Genomic DNA, 14,123 nt, shown 5'->3' on the forward strand with positions numbered 1-14,123 from the left:
AAAGCCAAGCGCTGGCTCTCCTCGCTTGGATTCTCATCCCGGGGCAAAACGGAAAGGATAACGCCTGCCTAGCTCCCAGGTACCCCAAAAGGTTGTTAGTTATACAGCGCTTGCTGCAAAGCATTGCGTGTTAGTCTTCCAACACGGATTTGAGAGATGGACGAACGCCCCCGAGGCTCACACCTCTGCAGGACAGGGCAACTACGCTCCAAAAATCAGATGCTGCGGCGGCGGAGAGGCGCAGGTTTCCCGGTTTGATTCCTATCGCAGCTGCGATAAGCAGCAACCGCAGTCCGGGAGCGGGTTCAGCTTTCAGGCTTTTGTTCCGAGCTGGGATTTTGCTTCGGGCCCATCCTTAGCCAACAGTGAAGTGGAACAAAATCCACTAGAAGAAAGCATTTGGTTTCTCCGTTTCTCTGGCCAAGGTCTGGTTCCCCCTCGCTCACACTCCGGTGGCTTAGGAAAACAAAATCGCGCTCCTTCTGTGTATCAGATCACACACGCAAATGGGAACTGGCACACGTCGCCGTCGCTCACCGGCAATTTCTGCTGGAGGAAGGAGACTTAGATCTAAGCACGCCTGCGGTATATACAATTTACATCCCACTTAAAGACTTAGAAGGGGAAATAAGGGGACTGCGCCGTGCTTGCCTTCTGCTGGACCTGCTTTCATCCTCGCATGGAGCACGCAAAGCTTTGTTCTATGCAATAACACTCAAGGATATTTCTCGGCGCTGCCAAACCTTACAATATAACCGAGTATTTCATAACAGCTCTTATTTTCCTTTCAAGCCCCAGCTCTCAGTCGTATGTGGTTATACGACAACCTCGGCTTTCATTAAGGAAAAAGAAACCCTTCATACTCCTCCCTCTTCCCCTTCCAAAAAAAAAAAAAAACCAACCGAAAAAAAAAAAAAACCCAAACCCAAATCAAGCAAAAAAGACCCAACAAAGCAGCAATGAAACACTTCAGAAACCACCTCCGCTCTTCAGACACACGGTTTGAAAGGCGAGGCTCCGGGTTTTGATTCCGCGAGCTCTGCCATGCTCACCCCGTACCGCACGGGAGCCCCGCGGAACAACTCTCAGGCTCCTTCCCGTCTTTAATCTGTCTCAGCAGGCACAATAAACAACTACAAATGGAATAACAACATCGGAAAAAAAAAAAGGGGGGGCTGGGAGGAGGGGAGAGAAGATGCCATAATGCAGAGAAGGCCTGAGATACCAGCGAAGGCTTTTAAGAGCCATACATGCTAATTACGGTGTTAAAAATCTGTCAGTCGAAGGGATGGATATTAAATGGAATTGGCTTGAGATGACAGGGCTGAGCGGGATTTTAAAAAAAAAAAAAAATTATTAAAATGGCTCGGGATACAAATTAACGTTCTTAGTTCAAAACGTATTATTGTCTCTCTGGCTTTGATCTGCCGAGCACTCGGAGCGCTGAATGGGAAAGGTTGTCAAATCTCCCCCCGCGCGCGCTCTTAAGCGACTCCGCGTCCCTCGCCGAAATATTACTTTGCCATTCCCTCCAGCAGCACCTCTCCTGACATCCCCCCCATCCCCGGGCAAGCCCTGCGCTCCCCAGCCCTCACGTGCACCACGCTCCGTGGCACCGGGCAAGCTGCCCCAAGGGCACTTTTGGGGTGAAAGAGCGTGGCCAACCACCCCCATGCTCGCGACTGATAGAAAGCCTTGCTGCCCCAGCTTTTTTTAAACAAACTTTGGATCTACAAGCCGGGGATCGCCTTTGCCCGGCGCAGAGCATCTTTAGGAAGGACTCAGCTCCCTCCCTCCTGCAAGCAGCCGCTCCATCCAGACAGCAAATAGCACATCTATTCGAGGAAACCAGAGGCTGAGGGGTGTTGCCCACCTCCAAATTAATGGGGGAAAGGGGCCAGGAGCAGCAGCACAGCATGGTTGTCCTTGGAAAGCCTGGACGAGGTGCGACAGCCCCAATACAGCCCCTTCGGGAGGCTCCAGCTCCCAAGCCCTGCCCTTGCGGTCCCTGAACCAGGGAACACAGCTCAGGAGCAAACCCCTTCCCAGTGGAAAACCTTACGTGCCTTCTCAGGCAAGCCCATCACTGCTCTGCACCCTCACACCGGGCCGGGGAATCGCTCTCTCCCCTGCCCGGGGTCAGCCATCCCACGCAAATTCGCCGACACCAGCCACGTGCCTTGGCTCTCTATAGAGTTCACTCCGCTTGGCGCCCAGGTCACCTCTTCCTTCCTGCTTTATCTCTTCTTATTTTTATTTTTTTTTAATTTTTTTTTTTTTTTAAAAATGTCTGTACAATTTCACTCTCGATAACACACAAGTTAATTAAGCCGTGATCTCCTGGAGACAGGTTGCTACAAGGAGATAAGCAGCAGCTTCTGTTCGCCATAAACAGCTGTGCTCCTGACCAGCTTCTGGGGATTTGCTGCTTTTTGTACAGAAGACAAAACAATCATTGCCAATTAAACCTGGACATCATATTTTCCCCACCATCGGTGAGGCTCTTGACGTCACCTTCCCCATGATCCTTCCAGAGGAGTCGAGCGGTGTACTGCATGGCTTAGGGGAAATTAATACCTGAAGTCGTAGTACGCCAGATAATGGTGTTAATTCAACGGCAGCACAGCTGTGCTGCTTAAAAGACAAAAGCCACTGCACTTCCAGTAGAGTTGTGTCAATAATGTGTGTTCAGTGGGTGTTTCTTAAAGAAATTTTGGATCTAGAGCCATGGAAGGAAAAAAAAAAATCCCAGAGATTAAATAAAAATAAAATATAATAAAAAACCCCTGCAGAGTCAAGCAAAATGTTTTATTTGACCCAAACAAAACTTCTACGGTTTTGCAGGGTTTACAAGGGCTGGGTGACAGCGACCCGGGGGCTTTGCAAGGGCTTGGGAGGGACAGAACTGGAATTCAAAAGGTCTCACATTGCTGGAGAAATGGTCTGATGTGAAAAGCAGGGAATTCAACAAGGAAAATCATGAAGCAGGAAAAATCAAAGCAAAACCAAACAATTTTGCTCTGCCCTGTGTGGGAGACCTTTGCTCGGCTTCCTACCTGCTGTTCTTCAGCCACTGCAGAACCACTGTTTTTCACCAGTTCTCACCAATTTCACCAGTAGGACGATGCCAAAACACCAATGTGGACCCAGGACCATCCACAAAATGGGGAAACTAACCCTGACCTCGCTCTGCACCCACAGCTGGAGGATGCTCCGACCCAGCAGTGAGGAGGGACCTGGAGATGCAGAGAGATGGACCCACTGCACCCACCAGCGATGCAGGGCTGGGTGCTGGACCAGAAAAAAGTCCCCAAAATGGCAGGATCCGAGACTTTCACACTTCTGGATGCTCAGAAACCTCCTCTTGGGCTGCTCTGCTGCCGACACAATTACCAGAATATCACAAGTGATATGTCAGGAGCTGCTCATTAAACACAGTCGCTCTGTCTTGGGGGGTGGCGGGGAGAAAAGAAAGGTGGGGGTTCCTTTTTTATTCCCCTTGAATGGTGGCTTTAATGATTTCAAATCCCTTCAACCCAATTACAGCTCTGTATCCTGATTAGGGACTCTGAGCTATTGTGCACTGGAGCCATTATCTGGCGGCCCATAGAAAAATTAGTACCTGGAGAGGCTGCGCTGGGAAATAAATCTTTCCCTGACATTTTGGGACCAATTCTCGGCCAATTAGAGCACACTTTGCTGTGTAGGTAATGTGTATCCAAACTGCTCTCCCTGCTGAAAAGGCCAAGCAGAGAACAAGTGTAATCCATGCAAAAGAGAAGGGAAAAAAATTACCCACTGCAGACTTGTAACTCGCCGCTGCTCCCCGACAAGTTACGCGCCCCGCTGCAAAGAGCTGTCTCGCCCGGCGGCGACAACCTCCCTCTAACCCCAAAGCCATGGGGCACAGAGCACGAAAAAAAAAAGATGCCCATCTTTGTGCTGCCAGCCCCATCCCTCCGCTGTTGCCTGTCCCATCTCAGAACCCGTGTATCGCTTTTAAACATCTCCGAGCGGCGGGTGTCTGAGGATACAGAGCACAAAGGATGGATATAACGCCAAAGAAGGGGACCTGGCTGGTGACAGATGTGTCCCTCAAGGCATTTGACCTTCCAGTGATGACAAGTCTACCCAGGCAGCAAGGTGATGGAGCATGGGCTGTGCATGGGCAAGGATCTGCATGGGCAAGGGGGACCCACAAAGGGGACATTGGAGATCGCCAGACTGGGGCCGGGGGGGAGAAAAGGGCAGCAATTTCTGCTGGTTCAACAAGAGAAACACAGAGTCCCCACAGCAAAACCAGGAGGAAGCTCTTTCTGAGGCATTCCTCCTTCGCTGGCCCTTGTCTGGCTGATTTTGCCCCTCTCTGTCTCCTCCTCTACCCATCGGCTGAAGCTGTTCCTTGCAGAGGCTCCTTAATTGCTAGAAGTTTAAGATAACCTCCCAGCCCCATAAGCAGGGCCGTGGACAACCCTCCCAGCCTTCCCCGTGGTGCAGCAGGAGATGCTCCCCCAGCCCCCCTCCGCAGGGGGCGCCCGGCTCTGCCTCCTCCCACCGCTCTCCTCTGCGGTGTTTCCAGGGCAATGGGGAAAACAAGGATTAAAACAAAACTGAACCCCAGATGGAGAAGATGCTCCATCCAACGACCTGCCATGGGAGCTTGGACAAATGGTATGGGGCAGGTGAGCAGCAGGCACAGCACTGCACGACGTTTTGGGCATGGAACAGTCTTGGTGGGGACAGAAACTTCAACCACGTAGTACCTCCCGGCTCAGAGAAGGTCTCATGCTCCCAGAGCACACCCGGGGATCTCTGCAGCCTCTGGGTTGCCTCCTTGGTGGCTTTGCAAGGTGGGAAAAGCCTGGCTCTACCTTATGGGTGAACGTTGAAATGAGCAGTAGTCTTGACCACCCATCCCTCCAGGCTAAGAGGACCAAACGAAGAGCTCAGACCACAGCAGAAGGCGGGTATTCCCCACACCAGCCTCCCCCAGCACACAGAACCCCAGAGCTCCCACTGGCCCCCAACTCTGAAACAGCAAGTCGAGCTACAAACCCCACGTTCACGCCGCATTCGCGCTTGCTTCGACAGCAAGATCACGGAGAGCAGCCCTGCCTGCCACCGGCGCAGCATTCCAGCTGTGCAGGCATTCACGGCACAGCTGGCGCCACGGTGATGGCAGAGCTGGTTGCTCGGCACATTAAACCGGTGCCTCACGTCGCCTTTTAACACCGTCCTCGCTCAGCCGCCCGGGGGAGGCAGCAGGAGAAGGGATGGAGGGTCGGCGGGTCCGGCACGCAGTCGGAGCGAGACGGGGAAGGCGCACACGCGGGCTGGACCACGACGCATCTCCGCTATGGGGTCGGGCTAATGTTGCACGGGCACCTCGATTCAACTTTTTGTCTATAATAATACCCTAACGGTGAGCGGTTAAACTCATCCCCGGTGAGATGATGATCATAGTTAATGGAATTAATGCAAGGTTTTAATTTGCCTCTCGCTGCTCGGTCCTAGCAACTCCCCAGCCTCCGGCAGAAGCGCCAAAAATATGGTGTTTGATCTTCCCTCCCCTGATACTCATGTACTTTTCATAGTATTCACCATCTGGAGGTGAGAAAACCCATCAGGCCCCCCGGCTCCGCTGCAGCACCGATGAGCAGGCAATCTGGTGCTGCAGCCACAACGCACGCTCTCCCGGCTCCCCCTTGCCTGCAGGGCTGTAGCAGTTGAATTTGGGGACCTCAACGTGTGGTCCAGCAGCTTCTGGGAACGGGTTTGGGGCAAGAGAGGTCAGCAACGCCGGGCTGACACGGCCACAGCAGTCGCCGGCATCTCCTCTTTGTGTAGCAGCACCCGGGGATGCCACCAAACCTTGTGTAAACGAGGGAGAAATAAGCGGATGTGGTCTGAATTTGGGGATGCAAACCTAAAAGCGGGTTTGGGGGCTGCTGGGAACGCTGCTGGGAACACTGCGGGCGGTCGGGATGGCTGAGCCGGCGGGGAGCAAGCCCAGCGTGGAAAAAAAACCTGCAAAACCGAGTAAAAGAACTGGCCAGGAAAAGCCTGATCCAAATAGACTGGGACAGCAGAGATGGGGGGAAAGGAAAACAGTATTAAAAAAAGCAGCGGTGTGTTGCTGAAATGAGATTAGAACAGTAACAGGTTCACTCCCGTGCCAGCTAAATCCCCATTAAATCAGATTAATGCAGATGGTCTCTATGTAACTGACCAAGAAGATCAATATTGTTGTTTCAGTTGGGGAAGGAAAAAACTTGTCCTGTTTGACAAAAACATATCATCGATTACATACAGCAGCCTCCATCGCAGCTACCTTGCTCAGTACCACCAAACTCAGGCCGGCTAGGTGGCACTGGCTACATCAAAACCATCAGGGGTGGCTCATTCCTGTAACCCATGGCCACTCCGGGGGCTAACAGAGGGGTTTTTTTCTTTCTCAGAGGGAGGAAATTTGGGGGTTCTGCCCTTGGCAGGGCTGCGAAGCTCCGTGCCCCACGGCAGGGCATTGCTGGGAATTCCCCCCGCAGCCACACAGCTGCATTTCTAATCCGTCCAGAAGTTGTCCTGTGGCAGCAATACTGAAAAAGCTCCATCCCACCCCTAAGTCACATCCACGGTGTTCTTTTCTATTATTCCTCACTCCTACTAAACCCGCTCCTGCGTCTTGCTGAGGACAGAAATACATCTCCCTACACAGCAGGCAGCGAACATCGTTGGACCTACCCCCTCCCGCAGCCTCTCAGCCCTCCAGGATCCACCAAGAGTTTGGAGAATAAAAAAAAAAAAGGGGGGGGGAGGCAGGGGAGGGAAGGAAGAGAGCGCAGGAGAGCCTGGGATTAATTTTTCCCGGAGCCATTATCCAAGGGCCTACGGCACAATTAGCACCCGGAGAGGCTGCGCAGCGATGTAAATCTTGCCGTGACATTTCAGGACCGATTCCCCAACTATTAGAGCGCACCGTAAATGGGCTCATCACGACAAAAGCCAACCCCAGAGGATGGGAAAAAATCCATCCGGAGGAGAGACGGAACGATGGCGTTGCTTTGGGATGGGGCGGCGAAGCGGTGATGGGGCGGAGCGGTCCATGCACCCGCAGCACTTCTCCCGCATCGCAGCAGGGGATGGGGAATCCTGTCCGCTGGCTGCCGAGACCTCAAAAGCCCATCCAAAAGCTCTGGGCCCAAGCCTAAGCTTTGCCCAGCGTTTGGAAAAGCACCCAGGAGCTCTGGCTCCCTTCTCTCCCCCATCTCATCACGAGGGATGCATGAGATGCTCCGCAGAAAGTGCTGGTTTTGGTATTCAATCCCGGTTTTGCACAAATGGGAAACACCAATGTCTTTCCATGAACATGCCAATTCGCTCGCCTTTTTATTCTGGTCTGTAATTCAAAACTCTTATGTTTAAAACAGTCTTTTGCTGCAACCTTTCCTTTACATTTGCTTTATATCAGCCCTAAACCTGAAAGCTCAAATGCAAACAGAAGACTACTTGGATTTTGTCGAGGCAAAAGAGTGAAATCCAGTCAGAATATTTTCCCGGATTTTAAAGCCGGTGACATTTTGAAATGCTTTGTTTGCGAGACCCAAACGATTATTTTTAAATTTTTTTTTTTTTTTTTGGATACTGCCATCCATGCAAACACCACTTCCAACCTCAGCTCCTGTTTTTTCCAAACAATTTGCCCTCTACAAGAGCACATTTCCTCCATCCCCCATCCTACCTGCTTTGCACCGGTGCCTCTAAGCGCTCTCTAAAGGCAGCACCTCTGCTGCCAAATACACTGCGATTCCTCACGGATCACAGCTGCTTAGCACAAGGAGGGGGAGCTATAAGGATATCTAACTTTGTAAAAAATTACCCTCTTTTCCTACCTTTGCCATCCTCTCACCAAACCTGCGGCGCCGGGGTGGGCTGCGAGGGGTTAAGGCAGGCAGGGCTCAGCCCTGCCTGTGGAATCCCCCTCGGTGCTCAAAAAGCTAAAAATAATCATCAATTGCTTCCCCAGGTAGTGTTTTGCCGTCCCTTGGGGGAATCAATCCCAGCATCAAAAGGAAGGCATCTCCAAAGGGCTCCGGCAGACGCAGAAACGCAGGCGCAAGGATGGGGGATAACTGCAGCAAATCATGTAGTCAGCACCCCCCTGTCCCACCTGGGGCTTTGGATTTATTTTTTGATTGGTTTTTATTGTCTTTTTTTTATTATTATTATTATTTTCATTTTTAAAGTGGTGTTTTTTTGTTTTTGGGGTGGTTTTTTTTTCCAGATCTGCACAGGAATGAGCAGCAGAATTCTCAAGTTTAATTTAATTAGCACCTCCTTCCTGCCTGGAAATGGCTTTTCTTCAACCCTGACGGTTTCCATCCTTTGCTGCCTTCCTTTGGCTAACATTGACTACTTCCCTCTGTGTTTCTAATGGACCTGAAAGACTCTTGTTACATACTTTATTTGTGCTCCGGCACCAGCGAAGATAGACTAAAAGCTGCTGGGGGAATAGATTCAGATGGCGAAGGGATGCAGCATGCCCAGCGAGGGGGGAGAAGCAGCACACGCGTTTTTTCTTTCTCTCTCTCCATCCTAGGGAGATGCTGATTCATTTCATTTTTTAATTGTATTTATCCCTCAGCAATTGGCGGCGGCCACGGAAGTGACAGTGACACTAGATGGAAGGCAGCTAATAAGTACCAGCATTAAAGAAAAACCCCCGTGTGCGGCTGCAGAGCGCTGTAAATCAGCGGCTGTGCAGGACAAGAGCCTCGACTGCCAACGGCCCCGCGCGAAGCCCTGGGCACACCGTGTTCACAGAGCGGGGAACGCATTTGAAAAGCAGAGATTACCTCTTACGAGCCCCTGCGTGTTGAGGGCAGTGGTGAAGCTCCCAGATCAGCAGCTGGACTTGCAAATCATAGAATGGTTTGGGTTGGAAGGGACCTTGAAGACCCATCTCGTTCCACCCCCTGCCCTGGGCAGGGACACCTCCCACCAGCCCAGGTTGCTCCAAGCCCCGTCCAACCTGGCCTTGAACACCTCCAGGGATGGGGCAGCCACAGCTTCTTGGGGCAACCTGCCCCAGGGGCTCACCGCCCTCACAGGCAACAATTTCTTCCTAATATCTAGTCCATGTCTCCCCTCTTTCAGTTTAAAACCATTCCCCCTCATGCTACGGCTCCACTCCCTGATGAAGACACCCTCCCCACCTTTCCTGGAGCCCCTTTAAAGTACTTTAAATCCCCTTGAATATAGCTGACCACAAACACGAAAGGAACAACCTGCCTGCTCAGGTGTTCCTTTCCCTCCCCCGAAAAAAAAAAGCACCCATGCAACCCCCTCCTTCCTGCAAGCAGCAGAATTGGCCTTGAAGACACCTCTCCCACAAGCCGGGCATTATTATTCCAAATACAGCCTAACTGCACGGGGCCGGAGAGAGCGAGGGGGCCTTGATTGGCACCGAAGGCTTCGCTGTGTCCTACCAAGCGTGTTTGGGGATGGGAAGGGGGTCTGGCGTTGTGGGGGCCAGCGAGCAGCACGCAGGCTGGGCATTAAGGTCCATTAGAGGCTCCCTGAGAAAGCAGATGGACCTCGCCTGCCATCGGGGACACCGGGGTTACTCTCACAAAAAACACAGGGGGGTGTACGTATGACCTGCCTGTGTGCCTGCTGTTGGACGAAGTTACGTAAAGAATTATTTTCCAAGCAGCGTTTTAATTTCTCACTGAGAAACGGACCTCTCAAACACTTCTGCTTCAGTTCAGAAGAGGTTTGGGGAGCTCTGCGCTGTGCTGGCCAGGAGGACCTGCAGGTGTCCGCTGAAAGCCCTGCGTTTCTATGAGGGAAAAAATGTAAGCGAGTGTTTACAATTGTCTGCTTTCAGAGACATTTTCCTCAGAGAAAGGGAAAAGAAAAACAAATCCCACTTGACCATGCCCTTGGCTCCGGCAGGCTGCTATTTAACCCCTTTGTCACCCAGAACGCTGTACTGGGAGGTGAGTACGGTCACCTATAAGCGTATAGTCCTATACTGCGCCAGCTATAGCGCTGTTAACCACGATGCTGGGAATGGATTTGCACCGGGGAGCAGGACAACACCCGGAGAGGGGATGAAACCCCACCACGCTCGGCACGGCACAACAGAAGGAAGGGAAAGCACGTGGAGACACAGTCCAGAGCTCTTCGATCCCAGGCAGAGTCTCCTCCACCAGAGACCGCTGCCCCTCCAGCCAGCATCTAAAATCATCCGAGGGCCGGGTCAAACCCTCACGGGCACAACCAAGGTGGGTCAGACCCGCAGGTGATGGAGATACGCAATATTCGGGAAGCACAGAGTGACAGATGCACCCAGGAGGAGCGAAGCTGACGCAACTACATCTCCCCCTCACCTTCCTCGAGCAAATTGGAAAGGCGGTACCCTGCCATGCATCCTTCTTCCTCCGCTCTCCAACCTGTGCAACACCCCAACAAGCCCTCACCTCCCGGCGATGACCCTCCCATCGCCTGTTATTCAAGCACACGCACACTCAGCGCTGCACTTCCTAAATATAATCTACTACCCAGCAATTACCGAGTGTAGAGAGTAGGACTGGAGTTGTATTGACTTCCAAAGCCCACACAGTCGGAATGCAGCCCAAACAAATCAATGGCATATTTAGCCAAATAAACTGCTCTAGCAAACCGATGACTCCAAGGCCTCCTTGCATTCCGCGGTCCGGAGGCATATTCTGCTGCAATACTCTGTGGTTTGCAGGTAGAGCGGTTTTAAAAGCCTGAGGCAAACTAATGCTGCTGCTACGGACCTGTCTTCCACATCAGCAGGAGGTTCAACCAGATGGCATCCAAGAAGATTCATCCAACTTCAATTCTTATATTATTTTGCCCGCTTACAGTGAGGAGAACGTGACCCCAGATGTTGGCCACCGCTGCCAGTTATTCTCTCTGCCCCATTATAACCTGACGGTGAGAAGGGAGTAGCGACAGTGCTGTGGGGCTGAGACACCCGGAAAGAGCGGTAGTGCAAGGGGGAGAGGAAACACAAGCGGGTGTAGCACAGCTCTTCCAGAAAAGCCAACTCTTTTGGAAACAGCAAACCCAGTTGCTTTTGCAACCCGGGGCTCCCAGTTCCAATATTCAGCTGAAGAGCCGGAGCAGATGTTGGACCGTTTGCACCCAGAGACTGCCGCCCTTCCTCAGAGCAGTCAGTCCTTACGCCCTCGCACCAACACGGACTCGTAGACCCTGCCATGGCCACAGCCACGTTGCGACAGTCCCCGCGCGAGCACCAAACAGGTCCCCGAGCAGACAGAGTCTGATTTTCCCGTAGCTTTGCATATGGAAAGTAAAAAAAACATTTCCCACACAGAGCAACAAGTCAAATAACCCAAGCGCTTGAGGTCACCTTCTCCAAACCCTTTAAAAATATATATTATTAAACAGGCAAATGTCAACAGAAAACGTAATTTGGAAAGAAAGGCCCGAAATGTTTGTTTTGAAAAGTGGTTTTGGAAAATGGACGCTTTCCAGGGTTTTTAATTTTTCCTTTTCTTTCTTTCTTTCTTGGCTGAAACTCTTCACCAGATTTGGCAGGGCTTCACAGATGGCGCTGGCCGACCCACAAGCGAATTTTTCAGAGAATAAGCTATTTGTCCAAAAGAAGAAAACATGCCCAGATTTGCTAGGGCTCCAACCCTCTCCCACCCTGCTCTCCCTGCCGCTGCCACCGTTGGCTCGCCCACCCCGTGGCAGAGGCTCCAGCAAGACACTGCGTGGAGAAAAAAAACTCTTCTAGAGCAGGTGAGGAGCTAGTCCTTCATCAGCAGATGGATGAAGATGGGCAAAGAGCATCCCCTGCACGGAGCATCCCCTGCACGGAGCATCCCCCTGCACGGAGCATCCCCTGCACGGAGCATCCCCTGCACGGAGCATCCCCCTCCACGGGCCACCCCCTCCCCGGAAACTCTTCTAGAGCAGGTGAGGAGCTAGTCCTTCATCAGCAGATGGATGAAGATGGGCAAAGAGCATCCCCTGCACGGAGCATCCCCTGCACGGAGCATCCCCCTGCACGGAGCATCCCCCTGCATGGAGCATCCCCTGCATAGAGCATCCCCTGCACGGAGCCTCTCCTGCCACGAGTGGTGGAAGACCCAACAGCACCCAACACCTTTCTGCACTTTGCCTCTCCCTCTGTGTAATGGGAGGGAGGAGATTTGCACCCGACGGGGCGGTTTCCTCCCTGAGCAAGTTCCCTTGGTCCCTGCCGCCTGCAAGCAAAGCTCAGCTCGGGCACACGGAGACAGTCATGATTCGCAAGTAAACAAATGTGCTGTTTAAGATTTGCTCTATCGCTGGGCAAATCCTCTTTGATTCTGAGCCTCTGGAAGCGGAGCCAGTCGAGGAGACTAATCCCGAGTGCCCCTATTCAGGCAAGCTCAGCACTGAAGCTGGCTGGGGGGGTTGATGCTCAGGGAGATGCTCAGCACCCATAAGGATATAGCCCACAAGCTTGCTGCACTCTCTGATCACCTCCAGGAGAGCTGGGAGATGCTTTTTAACACCACTTAGGAACCTCTTTGCAGCCTACAGGAGGAAAGGAGAGCAGAAAGTGCTGCCTGTTTGCCCAGATGCGGGCAGAAGACCAGCACTGCGTGCTTTTGCGAGGCAGGGATGCCAGCAGCTCCCCTCACGGCCACGATGCCGCAGTCCCAAAGGCAGCCCAGCTCCCCCACACACACTCCAGTCTCCCCCCGAAGCCACGCTGCCACGACCTCGCTGCTGACAGGGCGACGGGGATGGCTACCACTGGGGTGGCAGAAGGACCGCGACGCATCTTCCACCTCTGATGGACAAACCGCCCACCAGACCCAACCCTGATCTCCTTCCCGAGGTAACCCCTGGCCCCAACTAGGGGAACCAGGAGCGTTTATCCATGCCTGGGATGGGAAGTCTGCATCCTACAAACGCACACCGAAATCCCCACTCAGCTTGGATTCCCTGCGGTTTCGGGAGCACGGCAGAGAAAGGAGGGTTGGCGCAAGTATTTAAGACCCTGGAGAAGCAGACAGGAACCCAGGAGGATTTTCAAGAGAAGACACGAGGGTTAGGGGACTAGGGGAAATCCCTCAGCGCTACCAACACCACGTTGATGCAGCACTGGCTCAACCCGTAACGGCATCGTCAGGAGCAACGTGTTAATAGCTGATGCATATAACGACGAGCGAGGATTTGATATAGCTCGGTGGAAGCCACCACATGGCTACGGCATTTGCAGCAGCTGAGGAGCTAGCTGTCGGTGTTTGCTCACAAACAATATGCTCGTCAGGATTTGGCCTCGTCTCTCAACTAGAAGATTTCCTTATGGAAGTTTCTCTGCAGGGAGCAGCGCCGCAGAACCCACACGGCGGGACCAGTCTGGCAAGCGAAGCTCCCAACGCAAAGGCACGGCCAGTGCTCCAGTGACCTCCTCTCCACTGGATCTGTCTCCCACTAAACTAAATATTGCTTCAAATCATTTAAATATTTTTCCCCTCCTTGCCCTCAGTACCCTGATGCTGCTATTACCCTGCTGGGATTGAGCTAGCGAGGGCCCAAAAGAAGCGCTTTGATGGGGTTTTTTTACACTTTCATTTAAAAAAAAAAAAAAATCAACTAAAAAAAAAAATAATCTATTTCTGGTTATTTGTGTTTTTGCTTCCTGACAGGTTCACACCTTTGTTGTCCCTTCAGAGGATGCATCAAACACTTGAGATGTGCCAAGTGACCTGGAAGCAGCCCCAGCTTGTGCTGCGAGACGATACCCGGCGCAGGAGAAGCAGATGCAGATCCCCGTTTTCCCGGGGAAGGCACAACGGAGCCGCATTCGCCTGGCGGGGAGGGCTCCCAGCCCCATTTTACCACTAGCCCGACGCAAAAACCCCAGGAAGGAGGATGATTTTTACGCTCTTGAGAAGCGCCGCATGGCTGCGAGCAAGCAAAGTCTATTTTTTTTTTTATTATTCTTATTTAAAAAAAAAAAAGTAGAGGACAGATACAACTTGGCTGCGCAGTGTGAGCGCAGTCGGGGAGCTCAGCCGGGAAGGAAAACACCCCCCATCCCACAGCTGCCTGCCCCCCCACCTCCA

At 52.4% G+C, this 14,123-nt stretch overlaps 1 protein-coding gene across 1 annotated transcript in view; it reads right to left on the minus strand.

The window, feature by feature from the left end:
- LOC104291547 (protein CEPU-1) overlaps window positions 1-14,123 on the minus strand; it is a 144,136-nt gene that overhangs the window by 73,980 nt on the left and 56,033 nt on the right. The window contains exons 2-4 of the mRNA XM_009890792.1: window positions 5,340-5,349; window positions 3,796-3,822; window positions 2,384-2,411 (exon numbers count right to left, since the gene is read on the minus strand). Of these exons, the coding sequence (XP_009889094.1) occupies window positions 2,384-2,411; window positions 3,796-3,822; window positions 5,340-5,349 (65 nt within the window). The remainder of the gene's footprint in view (window positions 1-2,383; window positions 2,412-3,795; window positions 3,823-5,339; window positions 5,350-14,123) is intronic.

Source organism: Charadrius vociferus, unplaced genomic scaffold (genome assembly GCF_000708025.1).
Source record: "Charadrius vociferus isolate BGI_N301 unplaced genomic scaffold, ASM70802v2 scaffold858, whole genome shotgun sequence".
Classification (NCBI taxonomy): Eukaryota; Metazoa; Chordata; class Aves; order Charadriiformes; family Charadriidae; genus Charadrius; species Charadrius vociferus.